The following is a 20,994-nucleotide window of genomic DNA, read 5'->3' as shown; positions in this document are numbered from 1 at the left end:
GTGTCCTTTGTCCTTTAGGTGCAGGTGGACAGCAGAGTCTTGTCCTGAGGAGGTAGCTCTCCTGTGTTGAGCCATGCGTCTGTGGAGAGGTTGTTTGGTTTCTCCAATATAAAGATCAGAACATTCCTCACTGCACTGAACTGCATACACCACTCCGCTCATCTTAGGTTTGGGTGTTTTGTCCTTGGGATGCACCAGCCTCTGTCTGAGGGTCCTGTTTGGTTTGAAATGTACTGGGATTTTGTGTTTGGAGAAAATCCTCTTGAGTTTTTCAGAGACTCCAGCAACATATGGGATGACGATGTTTTTGCGTTTATTCTTCTCACTATTATGTTCTGCAGCGGGTCTTTTGGATTTTCTTGCTGATTTGACAAAAGCCCAGTGAGGGTACCCACAGGTTTGGAGGGCATCTCTGATGTGTTTCTCTTCCTTGTGCTTCCCTTCTGTTTTAGTCGGGACGTGCTCGGCCCGGTGTTGTAAGGTTCTGATGACTGAAAGTTTGTGCTCCAGTGGGTGGTGTGAGTCAAAAAGAAGATATTGGTCTGTGTGTGTGGGTTTTCTATACACTTCAATATTGAGGTTCCCATCTCCTTCCATGTTCACCAAACAGTGTTTGTTTTTACTTTTTTGGAAGAAACCCCTTTAAAATGGTTCAGAGAGCACACGTTATTTTTTCTTTTTTTATTAATTGCAGTTTTGGTAAAAAGTTTTTTGGATAAAAGGTAGAGTTTGAACTCAGTGTTTGTTCTTTATCTAAAAATAGGTCGCTAAGCAACAGCATTAAATGGCTGCACTTAAAATAAATGTTTTGAATTTGTTGCTAATTACTGATATCGATCAATAAGATTTCTATGTTACTGATTTTTTTTTTCTATATCGTCCGGCCCAATTAATTATAACTATGTTTTTTGTTTTATTTCTACTTAACTTTTAGGTTGATCAAAGTACCTCATAATCCAAGCATTTTTGTAAAGTTAATTTATTTCAGTAAATTTATTCACTCAGACTCATCACCCCATTTATATGTTTCAAGTTAATTTTGATGATTATGGGTTATGGTCTTTCTCCTTACACAACTTACCATTGTTAAGCATGGCCACAGAAATCTGTGAAGTGTCCCCCTTTTGTTTACCTTTTTGTGGCTTACCCTCCTTGTAGAGGTGGTCCATGACTGTCTGCTGACCAATCAGGTTAGCAGATTTACCTGCTGATGGCGGTGTGGGAACATCATCAGGACTATGGGGACATTCCTAAACAGGCAGGTCACCCGAGGAGCTTCAGCTGGGTCCTACCAGGGATGGGAATGAGTTGTGGATGCTCTCCCTGAACATGCAGCTAGTATAAATAATTCAGTTCAAGTCAATTCAAAAATCCTTTAACAATAAACAATAGAAAATAGATGTAGCATTTCTCGTTACGCAAGACTCGGTCATCGTTTGCGTTTTTTGATGGATGCTGCTATGGACTGTGAGCTCTAAAGGCCACAGAACTGCAAAATAAGCCAACTTTTTTTAATCTCTTTATACAGCTTATTCGCTTGTTTTCATGCTGCTACATAATATGATGCACGTAGCTGTGACTGCGCTCTCCACAACAAATTTGTGGCAGTAATTTAATGGAATATGATGAATTCCAGGTGTCCAACAACATGTGACCTCAGGCCGTCTGTATTTCAAAACTGGAAGACGACATCATTGTCTGCGATATATATAGTAGATAGTAGTTATAAACCAAGATGATCGCGCTAACAGGTTGTCCCCAATATTTCACAGAAACAACTCCGCCTTCGCCGTGATTTCTAGCCGGGTTCTCCCCCGGCTGCTTGTTACGGGACGCGCCCCTCCTTTTGATGGGTGTGGGCCAATCAAAGGTCACGCACAACTGCGCAGTCTGTATGACGTATGACGTACAGACGAGGGCTCGGATTCCGGAAATGAAGCGCAAAGCTCAGCGTTAACGCTCTTGATAGTAATTGTCAATCTCAAATAGAGGACTTCCATTGGACAAGTAAGAGCTGCTTTTGTTTTTTCTGTAAACTGTCGGCGACCTCCTGCTGTTCGGCTCAGTTTTGTGAGGAAACGTCGGTCTTAATCGGGTAGCACGACAAAGCTAGCTTGCTCCGACAGCTAAAACAACAGCGACCACAGTGCGGGGAAACTTCCGTCCTGTGTTAGGTTTCGGCGTGTTTTGTTTTCTTTTTGTTTGCTATTTTCCTGTTTGTTTTATCGTAAGTCTATATATCGATGTAAACGGGGAGTCTTTGTGTTATTTCAGAAACCGAGCGGTTGATTAAATACAAAAAAATAAAAAATAAACGTCACCCCACGAGCTAGCGAAGAGGCTAAATATGAAGTAAACACACCTGACAGCTGACGCTAATGTTTATCTATAGCAGTCGTGCTTTAAACCACCTGATTAAAGCCTCATTAGATCATAAAATGAATGTTTTAAATTAGACATATATTTTGTATATGTATTTTGTAATAATTTTTTTCCATCACTGTTTACGTTTTCATATATACATGCATAGCTAAATTCGTTTTTTTTTTGTTTTTTTTTGCTATTACTGCTAATGTTAGAGGCATGGGAATCACAAGTGCATGTGTTTTCGCGGATGGTTCTGGTTTAACGCCACAGATGTGCTAATCACACATGTTTAAGCTGGATCCCAGTTAAAGTGATGCTGTGAGTTTTGATAAGTTCCCTCTAAATGTAGCACGCCGATGTCAGGCAACCAGACTCTCGTTCTCAGATTGTCCTCACTAATAAAATCCTTTCTTTTTTTCTTCTTGGTCTTGTCTTGTGTCCAGATTGCTGCTCAGATGAAGAGGGCTCGCCTGGCGGACCAGTTGTGTCACCCCTCCTTGCCATGGCAGCGCCCTATTTCCCCACATTCCTCCTCCTCATTTTTTTCTCCTCCATAGCCCTCTTGGTGCTCACCGTTCTGCCGGCCGTCACTCCGTCCCTCCCACAAACCGCCCCGTCCTTGTCCTCCCGCTGGCCGTCCTGCGGTCCGGGTCAGTCTTGGGCTGTGCGGATCCACCACAGCCCGCCTCGCCACGAGGAGGATGAGGGAGCGGGCTCGACACACCTGGATGTGATAGCTGACAGGGTACAGTGATTTATCAACGTCTTTCCTGATGGTTTGCACTTCGGCTTAAACGTGAACATGCAGAGTTTTTTTTTTTTTTACTTTTTATCCCTACATTTGTTATAGCGGAATTATTTTCTCAGTCAATATCAAAACAAAAATACGAAAAACGTAGTGAGTCCGGTCTTGTTTTTTTTTTTTTTCTGTTTACCGATCGAAACTAAATTGTATAAGAGGGCCAGTAGATTTATATACATGGTGTCTGCAATTTAATTGTAACTTGAAATGTAGAAGAAGCAGTACCATGCAGAAGTGTCCATTAGCCTTAAACTTCTCCACATTTGGCTGTATTACAACCACAAATTTCAATGTGCTTCACGGGGAACTTGTGTTATTGACTGGCACAGTATTGCCTTGTATTAAGCACTTCACCTGATTGTGGTGTGAGAGGAAAACTAGATTTTTAAACATACAAGCGATACAGATTTTCAGCGTGCTCTAGATATCCTCACAGACCTCTGTATGTTTAAACCAAACACGTGATGATTATCTCCGGCTCCAATGTGAGTTTTTGTTAGTCGGACAAGTAAACTCTGTTTTGTTCCATCTTTCTTAGTATTAAAGGAAATCAGAACGGTCCTGTGTTTCTACCGATTGGTTTCGTTTTTAAAATTCAAAACACAGTTGCAACGTATTTGTCCACTTTTATTATTGATATTGTAAAATATATTGAAAGAAAATCCATGTTATTTAAGTTTTGCTCGCTTCGGTGGAGAAACAAATCCGACTTTTTCCATTGCAGGTAGCAAAGCAGGCGGGTCTGCAGAACCGGGGACAGATTGGGGAGCTGGAAGGCCACTATCTGCTCTGCTCATTGCAGCCTGACTCTAAATCTTTAGGAGGCATCTGGAAAAGGAGCATCCAGCCGGGGGATGTTCTAGCAACGCATCCTTATGTGCTGTGGTACTCCAAGGAGAGAGCGCTCAGCCGCTCAAAGAGGTCTTTGGCCTTCAACGACCCCGACTACCCGAAACAGTGGCACCTGGTAAGAACATGAACAAAAAAAAAAGATTGCCTAAACTGTTAGGTAAAGACATTATGTCTTTTTTATGTTAGCTGTTTGATATTTTCCTGAGCTGGCTCAAAGCAGCTAGATTAAACTGATGTAAGCAGATTATAGGAGGACATTTTTACTAATAGCAGTAAAACATCCTAAACTCATCAGCACTGTGCAGTTTTTATTATTACATCTGATTTATTTATTGAATCAAATCTAAGCTAACGTTAAATAGTAAAATAAATTGAATTTATCTACAATAAAAAAAAGAAATTTCCCAAATTACTGGTTTGGGTATCATTAGTTTTGGGCCTGACTCAAGCTTCAGGCTCAGTCCAGCCTGGATGTTTAACCCCGGCTTGTAAGCATTGTTTAGAAGTTTAGAACTGGGCTGAGAGTTTTCCAGTAGCTTAACGTTATCCTGCTTTATCAGATAATGGACTCGGGGCCGCGGTTAAACTGGAACCCACCATTGTCTCCCAGTTAGAACCATTTGACCCACACTCTCACCAACCTGTCCACAGGCGTAAATAACCCAGATAATAAATGCATTTCCACACGAATGCAGTCACATGACATGTACACATCCCCTATAGAAGCCCAGAGCCTAAATGTCTGTGTGAAATGCACGGCAGCAGCGTCAGTAAAACACAAGCAACGAATGAGGATAAGTCATCTCTAATTAAAATATTGGAAAAGGGTGATGTGAGAAGTGTGCATTTGCTAGGCTGAACTTGTTTTTGCTGTTAAATATCAAATCTTGCAAACAATGTTACCCAGTTAAGCAACAGACAGCCATATGGCGCTTTCAGTTTCATTAAAATTTATTCAGCAACTTAAACCTGTTTTTCATGATCGTAAAGAGTTGTTTGGACTCGCCTAGGAACAGTGAATCCAACCCTGGAGCCTAAAAATGCACATTGTTCACGCCCTGTAAAAACACCATAGTGCATTTCAAGCAGGGCTGGGCAATATATCAAGATAAAAATAATAATAAAAAAATCAAGATTTATTTTTTTAAAGAGCGATATAAGTGAGACTATATCATTTCTATGGAGATGGTCTATATTGTGTTATAATTCTACGTTTCTGTATTCCAGTAGGTTGATTTTCAGCCGTTTATCATGTTTATCTGTTTAAAAATGTGCCTGTGAGACAGCTTTGCTTCAGAGATGCCTTTTTATAATGACTTTATAAAAAGAAAAAAACATCCCAAGATAAATATTGTATATCAGCATTCAGCCTAAAAATATTGAGATTCTATTTTTGGTCCATATCGCCCAGCCCTAGTTTCAAGGTAAACTGCTTTCAGTCCTCGTAGCACCAAATCTGTCCGTCCACCAACCCAAACAAAAAGCTGCACTGTTGCTCTACAAACCTTTGAACCCTTCATTGACAGCGTTTTCTTGTCCCGGTTCATTAAAATAGCTTTTCTTTCTGCCCTTACAGCATAATAAAATAAACCGAGGCATGGATATCAACGTGACTGGAGTGTGGGAGCGTAACATCACCGGGCAGGGCGTCACTGTTGTGGTTGTGGATGATGGAGTGGAACACTCCCACCAGGACATTCATCTCAACTACGTGAGTCTGAGTTATGACAACAACTCAGTGTTTGAATTGTTTTTGGAAGAATACCAGAGCGCCTCATAAGCTGCACACAGTGCTCTTGTGAAATATTTAGCCTTTTTTTTTTTAAAGTCCCAGTTAAGTTTAAATGCATATGTAATAATCAAAGTCTGATTTAGCAAAGCGGAGTGTATTGTGCTGCAAATTAAGTTTATTTTTTAAGAAGCTATTTGTAGAGTGTCGCACATAGACTGTATGTATGCTACACCAGACAGGGCTGAAAAGAGTGAGGAAAGACAGACGGAGGAAGAAACAATTATAAAATAAAATGACAGCTAAGGTGTCAGGAGTTGTGCACTGCGTAGCAGAAGTTTTTAAACCCTTTGAATTTTAAAGTTAGTCAAGCAAAAACCAAAAACTAGAGTGTAATTAATTTATTCTGTAACACTAGAGTGACATGAAGAATGGTTTTAACAGGAGGTGAAGAAGTTGTTTAGGCCAAAACTGACCAAAATTGAACGCTTTTGGTGCATGCCACCCTCTAAACACCTTCATGGTGGTGAAACACTTCCTGAGAAGCTGAAATAGTGCAAACAGACATTAGCAAGTGAGAGACGGTGTAAATAACTCTCAATCAGATCCAGAACCTGTGGAACCAGCGGCATGTTTGTAAACATCCAACAGACTACGAACTGGTCTGGTGGTTCATTTGACTCTCAGCAGGGGGCGATAGCCCTCACGGCTTTGGGTAATGAGCTGCTTTTAGGTCTATTAGTTTTTGATTTAATGTTCCTGAATCGTTTCCCTGATGGAAGTGGGACAAACGGCGTATAATACAGCCAGAAATAGATTGGAAGGTTCAAACGAAGGTTTATTGAAACGTTTGCGTTGGAAACGTCTAGTCAAAGTCCAGATCTAAATTGAAAGAAGAACCTGTGGTAAGATTTGAAAATTGATGTTAATATTTAGATTAATTGCATCAATTAATATGATAATTGATGCAATTATATTATTATTATTATTATTATTATTGCTACCATAAAAATCAGTTCTGGGTTCATCTTATTGATGATGTGAATTGTGACACACTGGGAGTGATAGAAAACTCTTAAAGTTGTTTGCAAACCCTAAAAACTAATAGTGTAGTTGGGATTATCACTTTTGCAGTTTTTAACAATTTTTCCCACTCAGCAAGAGCCTTATTAAACATTGATACCGTTAGAAATATGATTAAATTCAATTACTGCGTGCTACCTAGGGATACAGTTGCACTGTGTCCGGTCAGACTCTCAAAACTAATACTTCAGTGCTTGTTTTGATCCTGTCTACCGTCTGTTTTTGGCGCAGTGTTTGTGTGAGTGAGCCTGGACACAGCGATGCGTCGCCAAAAAGACTGCGATCAACCTTGAAGTACTGGCTTTATAACAATAAAAACTGCAAACTATTCTTCTTATAAGCGAGTGCCGCTCGTCCTTCATTCACGGCTGCTCTCCATCCAATCCGGCTGAGCTCGAGCTGTTCGATCGGACATTTGAAAATTTAGAAACTCTTCGACTTCAGCTTCACAGAGCTGGTAGAGACTCACCGTCGCGGAGCTGTAACTACAGCCAAACGTGTGCCGGCTCAGGCAGGCCAAAACAAATGCACAACCTGCTTTTCCTATTTTATTCTTAATAAATAAATCCCTCCGTTTCAGGATTACCGTCTGCGTTGTGTTGCTCTATCGTATAAGATCCTGATAAAACCCACTGAAGTTTGTGGTTTAAGAAGTTAGTGCGAAGGCTTTCAAGAGATACTCTTTGCTACGGATTCGTCCTGGCCTGAGCAAACTTGACCCGGCTCCCGTCAAACCCGTTCTGTCAGCTGCAGAAACGGAGGAGAGGGTGGCGAAGGTTCGGCTGCCCGTGTGAGAGATATTTTTTTCTGTCCCTCTTAGAGTCCGGAGGGCAGTTACGACCTGAACTCCAACGACCCGGACCCCATGCCTCACCCAGACCTGCGCAGCGACAACCACCACGGGACCCGGTGCGCCGGGGAGATCGCCGCCGTCCCCAACAACAGCTTCTGCGCCGTGGGCGTGGCCTACGGCAGCAAGGTGGCGGGTACGGCACACCTCAGCAGAATCTCATTCAGCATTATTCCGGTCGCCACCAGCTTTTACGGCCAACGCGTCGACCTGACGCCTCTTGCATCATCTTACTGTGCCGTTGCTGTTTGTATAGGCATCAGAGTCCTGGATGGGCCCCTGACCGACAGCCTAGAGGCCATAGCCTTTAACAAGCACTACCAGATAAATGACATCTACAGCTGCAGGTAACACTGCCGCCCCCCACTGGGTTTCTTTCAGTTGTTTTATTTGTCTATAAAGAAACAGAAACACTAAAAACTTCTCACTCACTCTCATCTAGCTTTATGTTTTACTGTGCCATATAATTACTTCCAAGTGTTTGTGCAATGCTAATGTAGACTGCATCTTGTAGTTGGGGACCGGATGACGACGGGCACACCGTGGACGGACCTCATCCTCTGGGCAAGGTTAGACCGTTTGCTGCTCTCTTTGTCCTGCAGGTGGCGGTAGACTGCAACAGGTCCAGAGAAGATGGGAAGAGGGTCATATTCTGCCCTGGTTTCACCCCATGGCTGACTTTTCTCTTGCTCTCAAGCCGGATACATATTCTTAAAATGTTCAACAATCTTTCTTTTTTTTTCCCTCTCTGCTCATGCATTTCTTTTCTCGCCAGGCTGCACTGCAGCACGGGGTGATCGCGGGCCGACGAGGCTTCGGGAGCATCTTCGTGGTCGCCAGCGGTAACGGCGGGCAGTACGACGACAACTGCAACTACGATGGCTACGCCAACTCCATCTACACCATCACAGTAGGTAAGAAACGGGGCTCGCTGGGGAGCTCGACGGTGGGTGGATCCCTCTGTGGTGGATCCCTCTGTGGTGGATCCCTCTGGTGGATCCCTCTATGCAAAAGGCGCAACGCTAGCTCCCTGTGTCTGCTTTCAGGAGCGGTCGACGAGGAGGGCAAGAAGCCGTTCTACGCGGAGGATTGCGCGTCCATGCTGGCCGTCACTTTCAGCAGTGGGGGGGCCAGATCACGGAACATTGTAAGTCCTGCTCAGTCCAGCACTCGCAGTTTTCACCGTGAGTCTCACTCACCCAGCCAGCCACAGACGCAGTGTTCACACACTAAGACAGTGGTATGCAGAGCTTTTCCAGCTGCTCCTCCCTGTGAGCCACGGCCCTTCCTGGCCAGTCTAGCAGATAACGGGGCCATTATGGCAGTTTAAAAGGTCTGAAGGAAAACTTGTAGCAGAAATAATGCTCAGCATTCGAGTAGCATCCAGTAGTCGGTCTAACTTGGCTGATGGAATGAATTTCTGATGTTCTTTATTTCCGTTTTTAATCATGAAAGGTGTTTTATAGTGTTCATATGGTGTTATAACTAGGCTATTACCAGGGTATATGTCATTTATACAGAGTTGTGGTTTAAATGCCACTAAATACCAGAGAAAGTGTCGGACTGGCCGGAGGTTTCTGCAGCTAAACGGAGGACAAAGATGACCCTCTTCTATTTGCTGCCATGCATACGCTACGCTTATTCCCTCATTTACAAGAAAGACGCATTTGGCTGTGTGGAGGTATTTCTGGTCCCAAAAACCAGCGACAGTCATGGTGCGGAAACTAAAAAAACTTCCACTAATAGTTGCTAAGATTAATTTAAGGCTGTTTTCAAACTACAGCTAACATGTTCTGGGTACCAGAGCAGATAGACTGGTTGGCCAAAAATATTCCTTAAAATAGGAAAGGTTTGCTTCCTGGTTATTCTTTTAGTGTTCGTTGTAAGGGTTTTGTGTGAATGGCATGAAACTGTGGTTTCCATAAGTCATGCCGGCCCAGGCCCGATGCGTAATAAAGCAAAGGAACCGGTTAGAACATGATGCAGCGCCGTCAGCTTTCTGTAAGCGGGTGAGCTCAGAAATGGTGCAACCAGCTGGGTGAAAGTCTCCACATCCAGGAAATGCAGCCACCTCTTTCATCTGAAAGCACGGGCTAATGACAGCTACGCTACGGTCCGCTGAAACCCCCGACATGTGTTTGTTGAAGTTTGAGGCTGTCGCCGTGGCAACCCGTTTTGTTTGCGAAGATGTCATCACTTGTGGGGAAACGGAGATTAGCCAGGCCCTGACCACCCATCCGCTCCCTGACCACGTCGCACTCCCATGCTAAGTGCTTCCACAAACTGGCTGCTGCTACAATTGCATTAAAACGCGATTTTTGTTTTAGTTGCACAAAAATCAGAAGGTCAGCGATCCGCTTTCACCATCAGTAATGGGCTCGGTGGGTCACAGAGCAAATGGTAGGGTTAAAAACTTATATAAGAGCTAAAAACCAGTACCTGCACATGAATAAAAACACTATATATAGGGTGGTGTTGTTATCTCTGTTTTAACTGGCTATTCTTAGTGGTCTATAAGCAGTACTTGTACAGGAGAGCCAGCATTTGGGTATAGTTTGCAGAAACGAGAACCTTAGTAGCGTTTTTTTTTTTTGTGCACAAACGTATTTTTTGGTGATCTTTGTGGAAACTCTTGTAGCCGGTCCCTTTTTACTACAAAGACCACGCGTGTGGATGACGTGCAAACACCAGTTTGCCTCACAGATGGCGTTTCTTTTCTGTGTACTGTATCTCAGGCACTTCACAATCAGAGCCACATGGATGGAAAATAATTATATGATGTTTTGGTGTGCATTCGCTCATGCATGTAAGCGTTTCCGTGCCTCGAACACTGCGAAGGAGCCGCTGTTTTGTGTTTATTGCCGCAACACATCCAGGCTCTTTTGTTCTTTTTATTACGGAGCTCCATCGGCCCCGCAGTCGACCCCATTAACCGCTCACACACAGCTGATCTCCCACCGCCTGCTGGCAGTTTATGTCATCACGATGGCGCTATGATGTAGGTGCTACTTTACGCACCATTCGCTCCCCTTCCACGGCGTTAGACCTTTTTATACTCTCCCTGTACGTGCTCACATGTTTTCCAGCCATTTCATCATTCATTCAGATCGCACCTTTGCGATGGGTAGTAAATAAAGCCTCTCCGTCGTCGTGCAGGTGACATCGGATTGGTCGGTGCGCAGCAAGAGGGGCTGCACGGAGGGCCACACCGGCACGTCCGCAGCAGCGCCCCTGGCAGCAGGAATGGTGGCCCTCATGCTGCAGGTGCGGCCCTGCCTGACCTGGAGGGACGTTCAGCATATCGTCGCCTTCACCGCCACCCAGGTAAACCCGTGGTGGTAGACCACTCATGTCTGGGGTGTCGTTGGCTCCAGGGGGGCTTGTTGTACTGGGAAAAACTCAATGGTGTTGTAGGGATTAAAAACCATAGCACCCAAGATAACTATTTGCCGTGGCTCGACTGTAACCAAAGGTTTTTCTGTTTTTATTGCCTGGTCTGTTATTTCTTCAGCACAGCTGTAGATGGACACAAACACTCCCTGGACACCTGTTGTTAATAATAAAAAAAAAAAAAAACTAACACCTGTTCTGCTTTTCTCTCCTGCCCGTTTCTGTTGTGTACAACTCAACAATTATTCCACCGCTTCAGACAGAGAGCCAGACAGTGTGGGGTGGTGTTGACTAGATAATTCAATAAAAATATGTGTTCATCATAGACCTATATTTATGATAGGAAAAAAAAGGATTAATGAAAAGTTCAATAGAATAAGTTTTCCTTCCTTATGCATTCTAGCCTATAATGTAGGTTAATGCTACAGTCGTTAAATCCTCCCAACCAATCACAACGCAGACCCAGGAACGCTCCGTCACTAAGCTCCGCCCCCTTTAAATAGTTCAAAGAGCATGCAATCTTTTCTGTTTTAAATACTTGCAATTTTGGTAAAAAGTTGGTTGAATAAAGGTTTGAGTTTGAATTCATTGTTTGTGTCTTTATGTAAAATTAAGTCGCTAAGCAACAGCATAAACTGGCCAGAGCTGCACTTTAAAATAAATGTTTTGAAGTTGTTGTTAATTATCGATATCGATCAGTACGAGTTATCGATATGCTTTTTTCCCATACATCCTGCGGCCCAAATGTTGACTCTGCGTTGCTCAACAGTGCGACAGCTTGGCAGACTGGGGAGTGAATGGGGCAGGATTTCACCACAGCCACCAGCACGGCTTTGGTCTGCTCAACGCATGGAGACTTGTTAATGCTGCCAAGGTACGCGCATACAGTACAATTGACTTTTGAGAATATGTTTTTTCAAACCTTTTGCCATTAATTTGCTACAAACATGGGCCACTCTGTTATGTCTCAGGTGTGGGAGTCTGTGCCTTTCCTGGTGTCCTATCAGAGTTCAGTAATAAAGGAGGACGTACCCATTCTGAGCCATCCGAACGTCTTGGTCCGTACCTGGAACGGTACTGTTTTTATTTTCTTCCTCTCTCTCTCTCTCTCACCGGCCGGTCTCTGTGCAGGACAGTCGCCTGTCGAGTTTACACATTGCTCTCCATAACAGAACCATCCCTCCCTCCCCGTAGGCCTGCCGCTCAGGCTGCTTGTCCTTATTAGGTAATGTTCAGTTGTTTGTGAGTTTGGCTTCTGGGATTTTATTTTTTTCTTCCCCTTTCTTGATTTTTTTCTCCCGCTGCATTTTGAATCTTACCTCTATAGATCCTGTTCCTCCTGCGATTCTATCCTCTTGGATCGCTCTTATTCAGAACCCCCTGCATGTAATCCCTGCAGCACTTCTTTTTTTCCCACAAGTGCTTGTAGAGATGACCTCATTCAAGCAGAGACATTTCCCTCTTCCTGATCTCTGATCCTGTCCTCCCTCAAACCTTGTCTTCCGTCTTTTATTGCCTCATTGCAGCTAATCACACGACCGCAGGTTTGTGTACATTTGGTCTGTCAGGCAGCAATGTTTTCATGAGCTCTGCAAAGCTGCTGGTTTTCACGGAGCAGATTCACAAGGAATGTCAGGAATTTGTCTAAAAGGAAAGAAATCAGGTCAGCTCCTGTTAGCCCCCGTGTTCTGGAAACCCATTGTCAGTCTGGCCTGATGAGCTTCCTGGAAGCAAGTATGTTCAGATTTGCTTCCGACATGTTTGTTGTAGTTTTTCTGTGTTTTGGCCGCCTCATTGGCTGACGCGTTGGCCGTTAAGCCGGTCGTATTTGCCGCCTCCAAGAGAACATTAAATTGAAGAAAGGTGAATGTGCTTTGACCGTTAGAATTTGGGACTAATATTAAAAAATGTCAAACAAGTAAAATTGTCCCAAACAAGGCTGGATGACGGTCCCAAGTTTATTGCTTGTTGATTATATTTTGATAAGATAGATTTTAATTTAATCTACAATTAACTATCTTCAGCGCCATAAAATGCACAAAGAACATTAGGTTTACATAAATGTATGTACGTATACCTACACACTAGGGATGCAAGTTGTTGGTTAATGAGTTAATCTAAAGTTGATTGATTTTATTAATCCACTAACGATTAATTGATAAACGGCCATTTTCTTAAAAACCTGAGTTTTCTCTTGTATAAAAAGGGTCTTTCCATAACGTGAATGGTTATTTTTTTTTTTACAATATGCTGAATTTTATAAGAGGCACATCATTATATTTTAACAGTTTATTGAGCCCCCTATATTAAATACTGACTGACAAACCAAAAGTTGTGGTTTTCTCACACATTAATAAACGGATTTATAAAATATAATAAAACAGAAACCTACTAGGTTACGGAATGAAAACAAATACCTTGAAGAGAATAAAATATATGAAACACTAATAATCCCCACGAAGCCCTCCTCATCAGCCGTGCTTATTGGCATCATATCTTTTTTTGCGTAGTGCCCGCTGCTTTTCTGTCGTCACATCCTTCTGAGCGCATCAGTGCGTTTTGGTTGAGAAACTGACTCTGCTCCGCCATGCAGCCCGGCTGAGTGGGAAAACTTAAAGAGCTTGTTGAGTGTTTATATTAAAAAACAGAACCAAGCATTTTAAAAAGAGCATTTTGCATCTTTGTCATCATTGAAACGCAAGAATAATCCCACGCCAGACTACGTTTGGACCAGCATTAAGTTTTCCTCTAACAACTACTGTGGTACGGCTCCACTTTAAAATGACCAGCAGCGGCCCATTCTAGGTGGCGGCCATGCTACAATGCTGAAAGAAGGTCTAAGTGGATGTTATCAGTTAATCTGATGGAACAAACTTTAATCTAATTAACCATTAATCAACAATCCTACACGAATTATTTTTTTACATCCCTAATACAAACACAGATGTTAAAAACAGTATTTTAAGAAATGTGCCCCAATAAATTTCTGAAGCCAGTAAAAAAAAGCCTTTTCTGCCCTAACATCTGGAACATAAACAGACGTTTGCTAAACTCCGCTTGAACTTTAGCTAGCGCGATGGCCTTTGGATTAGATGAGACTGGGATTAAACATTTGGGTAACAAACAGTAATGGTGTATTTGAAGGGAAACAAAGGATGAATATTGGAAAAAAAAAGCACTTTATGTTCACTGGTATCAACGGAGGAGGATCTCTTCGGCAGTGGGCCTGCTCTTCTCCTCCGATCGTAAGGGAACGTTGTTATTTGTGGCATCGAGAGCCACAGGAGATTTCAGGAAACTGCAGAGGGCCACGTTTGAGTTTTCACTACTTGAATGTTTTTGGGACTCCTCCAGTTAAGTTACCACAAGGAGAGAGGCTAGCTAATGAGCTAATCTGTGCTTTTCTACATGTCCTCCTTTAACCTCTCTCCTGCTACACTTCAGTTTAACTCTCCTCCTCATGCAGGCTCTTTGCGTCTTTCCCTGCCCCAAGGATGTGTGTGTGTGTGTGTGTGTGTGTGTGTGTGGTCAGGACCCACCGCGACTCATTAGTAATCAGACAGAAGGAAATGATGGGAGATGGCCAGGCAGACGCTCTGAGCGGATGGTCTGTGGTCAAACGACTTACTGATAACAGCGTCAAAGAAAGATGGTGAGAAGGAGACATCCAGAGTGAGACGGCAGACTGAAACGGGCCCTCCGTCACATTATCCAAGAGTCACAGATGTGTTTCATTTGCCCTGTTGATCAGTGGGATTAAAATAAGACTGGAAGGGCTACTTCAAGTGGTTAAAGTCTGATACAGTGAATCCTCATGCTTACCACGCTTTTCCTTTCATAGTTTCTTGTTCCATCCAAGAAAAAAATCCTAAAATTAATTGCCGTTTGTAGTTTTTAACGTGACAAAATTCTAGGGGTATGAATCCTATTGCAAGGCAAAGTACATTTTGCCTTCAGGATTGTATCGTTTTTTCTACGTATGGGCTGGACCTCAGAATGAGCTGAAACATATTCCACTTTAATCATGCCGCTGCGTCTTCTCCTGTAGTCTCTGCAGCTGACCTGGACCCGTCCGGGATGCGAACTCTGGAGCACGTGGCTGTTACCGTGACCATAACCCACCCCTGCCGGGGGAACGTGGAGATCGTGCTGCTGTGTCCCAGTGGCATGAGATCCCTCATCGGGGCTCCCAGGTCCATCGACAGGTATGGTCCGCGCATTCGCTCTCTGGGTCTTTAGCGTCTCGCTGGTAGACGTGAGTTACAGGAGGAGCATTCGGGTCAAAGTAAAGACGCGGCGTCTTGTTTCCTCACAGAGATCCTTCAGGCTACCAGGACTGGACATTCTCCACCGTGCGCTGCTGGGGGGAGAGGGCTGAAGGCCAGTACACCCTCAAAATCACCGACTACAGTAAGGAGGCTAGGAGAGCGCACACACTCGTCTCTGGTCTCATTGATACGGAGTTGCTTTAGGTCGCATGTGGCTGCTCGTGACTTCAGGCTCCCTATCTGTGCCTGACCCGTCTCCGTGTTTCTGCAGAGGACGCGCAGTCCGATCAGTGCGCCGCCGTAGGAGTGTTGAAGCAGTGGAAGCTCACCCTGTACGGTTCGTCTATGACTTACAGCGAAGTGAAGGAGAGACAAAGGTCAGTTCTTGTTATGGCAGTTTGTCAACGTTCTGAAAATCGTAGCACCTTTCCTGCCAGTTTTCCCCGGGTGTCTAAAACCCAAGCAGGACCGGGTGATTCTGAGAGGCCCGTCGGACTGACACGAGGCTGTTTGTGTTCACTGGTCTGCAGGCTGGTGGAGGAGGCTATGAGTGGCAAACATCTGGACAGCAACTTCTCTCTGCCCTGCCCTCCAGGCTTGGACATCCCTCCAGAGATCGTCAGCCCCTTCACCTCCAACAACCTGAAGGTAAATGCGGTGTTCAGTCTCACACAGACACACAATCATGTCTTTGGCCTCTGTGTTTCTGGAGATGGCAGCAAATCTAACCGCTTGTGACACAAATCTCTACAAAAGTTGTCAGAAAAACAGCTGTTGCCCAGGGCTGTTTGGGCAAAGAGAAGTTGCAGAAGTACTGATCTGAGGGTTCCTATGAAAACATGTGGAACTTGATTTCACCATTTTTCCATGTCTGGAAAGATGAAAAATGTAAATAAGAGTGCAGAAAACTGTTTGTACTTCTAGACCTTGTCTCTTCCCTCACATACTGCCTTAAAAAGGCTTTCCTTCCTTCCTTCCTTCCTTCCTTCCTTCCTTCCTTCCTTCCTTCCTTCCTTCCTTCCTTGCTTTATTCCTTTCTTCCTTCCTTCCGTCCTTGCTTTCTTCCTTCATTCCTTTATTGTGTCCTTTCTTCTGTCCTCATGTCCTTCCTTCCTCATATCCTTTGTTTGTTTCTTCCTCATATTTTTCCTTCCTTCCTTGTATCCTTCGTTCCTTTGATCCTTCTTTGTCTCCTTCATTCTTTCCTTCCTTCCTTGTCTCCTTCCTTCCTTTATTGTGTCCTTTCTTCTGTCCTCGTGTCCTTCCTTCCTCATATCCCTCATTTGTTTCTTCCTCATATTTTTCCTTCCTTGTCTCCTTCCTTCCTTTATTGTGTCCTTTCGTCTGTCCTCATGTCCTTCCTTCCTCATATCCTTGGTTTCTTCCTCATATTTTTCCTTCCTTCCTTGTATCCTTCGTTCCTTTGATCCTTCTTTGTCTCCTTCATTCTTTCCTTCCTTCCTTGTCTCCTTCCTTCCTTTATTGTGTCCTTTCTTCTGTCCTCGTGTCCTTCCTTCCTCATATCCCTCATTTGTTTCTTCCTCATATTTTTCCTTCCTTGTCTCCTTCCTTCCTTTATTGTGTCCTTTCGTCTGTCCTCATGTCCTTCCTTCCTCATATCCTTTGTTTCTTCCTCATATTTTTCCTTCCTTCCTTGTATCCTTCGTTCCTTTGATCCTTCTTTGTCTCCTTCATTCTTTCCTTCCTTCCTTCCTTCCTTCCTTGTCTCCTTCCTTCCTTTATTGTGTCCTTTCTTCTGTCCTCGTGTCCTTCCTTCCTCATATCCTTCATTTGTTTCTTCCTCATATTTTTCCTTCCTTGTCTCCTTCCTTCCTTTATTGTGTCCTTTCTTCTGTCCTCGTGTCCTTCCTTCCTCATATCCTTCGTTTGTTTCTTCCTCATATTTTTCCTTCCTTGTCTCCTTCCTTCATTTTATTGTGTCCTTTCTTCTGTCCTCGTGTCCTTCCTTCCTCATATCCTTCATTTGTTTCTTCCTCATATTTTTCCTTCCTTGTCTCCTTCCTTCCTTTATTGTGTCCTTTCTTCTGTCCTCGTGTCCTTCCTTCCTCATATCCTTCGTTTGTTTCTTCCTCATATTTTTCCTTCCTTCCTTGTATCCTTTGTTCCTTTGATCCTTCCTTGTGTCCTTCCTTCCTTCCTTCCTTCCCTCCTTCCTTCCTTCCTTCCTTCCTTCCTTCCTTCCTTCCTTCCTTCCTTCCTTGCGTAAAGTTTCTTGTTTTGCAGGTTACTTAAAGCCTTTCCACCGTAGAAACAGTAGCTGTAGATCTACAGGGAACTGTAGTATTTTTTTTTATATCTTAAAGTGAACACAAGGGGCTGTAAACTGTGGGAAGTAAAGTATTTTTCCTCCCAAACTGTGTCATATTTCATGTAGTTCCTGAGATGTATGGCGCAATAAAATAACCGGCTGCATTTCATCAGTATTACAACACATTTCCCGTTCTGATCAGAGGGCTGCTTCTCCTCTCCTTCCTGTTCTTCACAGTGATGAACAGCAGTCTGTGCCTTTAAAATGCTGCTCCAACAAATAGTTACGTCAGTAGAGAAGTCTTTCATTTCCGCCCAGTGTGTTGCCTTAAATACTCGTGGCTACAGTTACAGTATCCAATAAACTCCTTTCTCCCAAACTGCTTTAGTGCTAGGCTAACATTAGCACGCTTACGCTCTGTCTTCATAAGACTCCCGGATTATGTTGCCAACACGTTCTAATGCAGTTCTGGACCTGACGGAAAACAATCCTTTCTCCTGCTTCAGAGACTTTTTGGCATTTTGCTTAGAACTCTGGGAAAATTGAAGAGTAATGTTCCCAGACAAGAAAAACCCAGATTAAACCTAAAACTGTTCATACATGCATATCTTTTAAAAAAGCTGCTTTTGGACCAGATCTGATACCTTCATTCAGATCAGGCCGCCCCATTGGATCATGAATGTCACTTATTCCAAAGCCATGATTCTTCTTTCTTGGTTAAATTTAATGCTGCTTTCACAGCATTATGACCTCCAAATACACAAAGGATGAAGAAGTTTCTAAGAATTGAACAGTTTGAACGTCCTTGGAGCTTTTGGTGTAACCACAAAAAGCCATTAACTGTGACCACTTACACTGATGCCATTGTTGATGCAAAACTGATGACTAAGGAGGGCTTTGAACTTCTCTCTTCTCTCCTCGGCCCAAAAAGAGGATAAACGTTCTTTTTGCCTGATAAGTAAAAGAATTTAGTGGGGGAGGGGGAGGATTGGACATTTGTTAACAATTATTGCTGTTCCCCTATGGGTGAAGGGAGCAGTAACATATTCATTGGATGCCTGAAATACAGTAAATTTGAGTTAATTCAAATAAAATTAGTTCCAGATGACAAGTTCAACTATTAAAAAAAACAAAACAAAGGCAGGGTTTAATAGTTTTTAGGTTTGCTGCTCTTGGTTTATCTCCAGCACATTCAGTCTGTTTAGCTACATTTGGCCAAACCTTTCATCTTCACCCTTTCATGCGATTCCCAACAATAAATAATAATAAAAAAAAAACAGCTTGAGAAAAGCGGTACAGTTTTAAATTACTTGGTGATTCATCAACCAGAGGGGGAGAAAGGCGCATTTGGTATTCCAGCGCTCCTGCCGTTGTAATGCATCTCCGCCTCGTTTCCTCCCGTCTCCCCACGCAGTTCCTGCTGCTGCTCGGATGCTTCTCGCTCTTCTGGTCCCTCTACTACGTCCTGGACGTGACGCTCGGTCACGTGTACCTCAGGGGCCTCCTGTGCCTGCCGAGGAGCCGCAGCCGCCACCGAACGAGCCGCACCAGCAAAGGGAGGGGCGTGGAGGAGGCGGTGCCGTACAGGGACGAGGAGGAGCAGGACTCCGGGGTGGAGCTGCTGGCCGTGCTGGACTCGGAGGTCAAAGTTCCCAACGGCAGGGAACAGCTGGAGACGTAGCAGCCAACCCAAACGTTGTCAATCTCTGTGCCCGCGGGGTTCTCTCAGGCTTTTTCCCCCCCCCCCGCTCTGATTGCACTCCCCTCTAGCAGCGGTGATGGTACTCAAAGACCGAACTGCAGATGAATCATAGAGTGGATTTCCTACTCTTTGTCCTTTGCTGCGGTGCCCCCCCCCTCCCTCTCTCCCCCCCAGCAAAAAAGTGGCCTTGTCTGTGTTTGAGCTGTTACCGTACGTCTGTCCTTGTGCACTTCTTCCTAAACCCATGTCTTCTCTTGGAAAGTAGGATGCTATGGGTTCAAACCTCCTGTGATTTTGAAGCTTTCGGGGGGTGCATGATCTGCAGGTGGCGTGTTGGGATCCAGCCTCCCAGTATAGTGGCACATGTTCACGTTGGGTGGGGAAACCTGCACCCAAAGGAAGGTCGCCTCTCCAGATTAAGGTGGAAACACCTGTGCCAGTAAAAAGGAAAATGGTTGTGTGCAATAAATAAGGGATTTGGGTGTGTGTGTGCGTGTCCTTGTAACATCCAGGGTCTTCCTTTTTAAAAAGTGTTCAGATAATGTGACTTTTACAGGGGTATTCTTGTATTATTTTTTTTTTTATCACATCTATTATTTCATCCTTCAGATTTGTACATCTGTTTCCTTTTTTTTTATCATCTGTGGCTAATTACGCAACATCTGATTAAAACTTGAAGTGGGATTTTTCCAGCTTGGGATTTGTTACTTGTATATTTTTATAAAGTGTAATATATCAACAAATCGTGCCTGCTCAACAGAGTTGCTGTATATGGACTGCATCATAGGATTTTTACACTTTTTAATGAATGTATTCGAGGCTGCAGGTTTTTGTTTTTTTATGACTATGAACAAATTTTTCTGAGTGTAGCTGGAATCTGTGTTTTGCTGTGCAAGTCACGGATTGTTTAAATGAAAATCATAATAAAAAAAAAACTTGGTGGTGTTGAGCTTGCTTTTTTTATTTCTGTAGTTTTTTTTTTTTTTGCTTATTTTTAATAAAGTGATTTAAAGAATAAGTGTGGAGTTATAATTAACAGTTCGCAACATCATTCATACTTAAATCCTTACTGTGGCCGAAATACAGATTAACTGTTTGGTATAGAAAATATTGGGTTGGAAATGTACTCCGTCTGAAACTTGAGTTTGATATGAGAAAGGTGTAAACTGAGCAACTGGTTAACAGAAACGGACAATTTCAGCTTGGCTCTGAAGAAACTCAGAGTTTCTACCATTTTTTTTTTTTGTACCAGACTCTGGTGCTGCCAGGTTACCCAAAAAAACGAAAGAAAAGCTTTTCTGTGTGGTTATTACTATTTATGGAGAAAGACTCACATTTTCCACCAAAGCAGCTCCAGTTCTTCACCAAAGCTGGTGCTAGGCCCAGTTCTTTACTGGTCCTACAAAAGTACTGTTTTGCTTTTAAATAAAATGGTTGAAATTTTTTTTAGTTTTTCTTGAGTATCAGTGCATTCACCCAGTTTTCCTCACCCATTTATCTCAGCAACCCTGCAAACAGATGCCCCACCACCTGCTACATTCACTGATGCACTTTCAACCAACATGCAGTGTTTTTGAACCCGGCACAATCTCAACCGGCTCAGTTACCCATAATCTTTTACAGCGAGTTTCATGAACACCTCCTGACAATTAAAGACTGTTTAAAAACAGAGTTTTTTTAAA

At 43.4% G+C, this 20,994-nt stretch overlaps 1 protein-coding gene across 1 annotated transcript; it reads left to right on the top strand.

The window, feature by feature from the left end:
* Positions 1 to 1,891: 1,891 nt before the first annotated feature.
* pcsk7 (proprotein convertase subtilisin/kexin type 7) lies at positions 1,892 to 20,261 on the top strand. The gene is made up of 17 exons (XM_012872642.3): positions 1,892 to 2,007; positions 2,811 to 3,112; positions 3,894 to 4,136; positions 5,598 to 5,732; positions 7,654 to 7,819; positions 7,940 to 8,030; positions 8,198 to 8,252; positions 8,459 to 8,597; positions 8,730 to 8,830; positions 10,840 to 11,007; positions 11,843 to 11,947; positions 12,045 to 12,147; positions 15,122 to 15,278; positions 15,389 to 15,483; positions 15,613 to 15,718; positions 15,872 to 15,989; positions 19,025 to 20,261. The coding sequence occupies exons 2-17, from the start codon at positions 2,870 to 2,872 to the stop codon at positions 19,289 to 19,291; spliced, it is 2,292 nt and encodes a 763-aa protein (XP_012728096.2). The 5' UTR covers positions 1,892 to 2,007; positions 2,811 to 2,869; the 3' UTR covers positions 19,292 to 20,261.
* Positions 20,262 to 20,994: the final 733 nt, after the last annotated feature.

This window comes from Fundulus heteroclitus, chromosome 18 (genome assembly GCF_011125445.2).
Source record: "Fundulus heteroclitus isolate FHET01 chromosome 18, MU-UCD_Fhet_4.1, whole genome shotgun sequence".
NCBI classification, from domain to species: Eukaryota; Metazoa; Chordata; class Actinopteri; order Cyprinodontiformes; family Fundulidae; genus Fundulus; species Fundulus heteroclitus.
The sequence above is the reverse complement of the archived record's forward strand: the minus strand, read 5'-3'. Positions and strand labels throughout refer to the sequence as shown.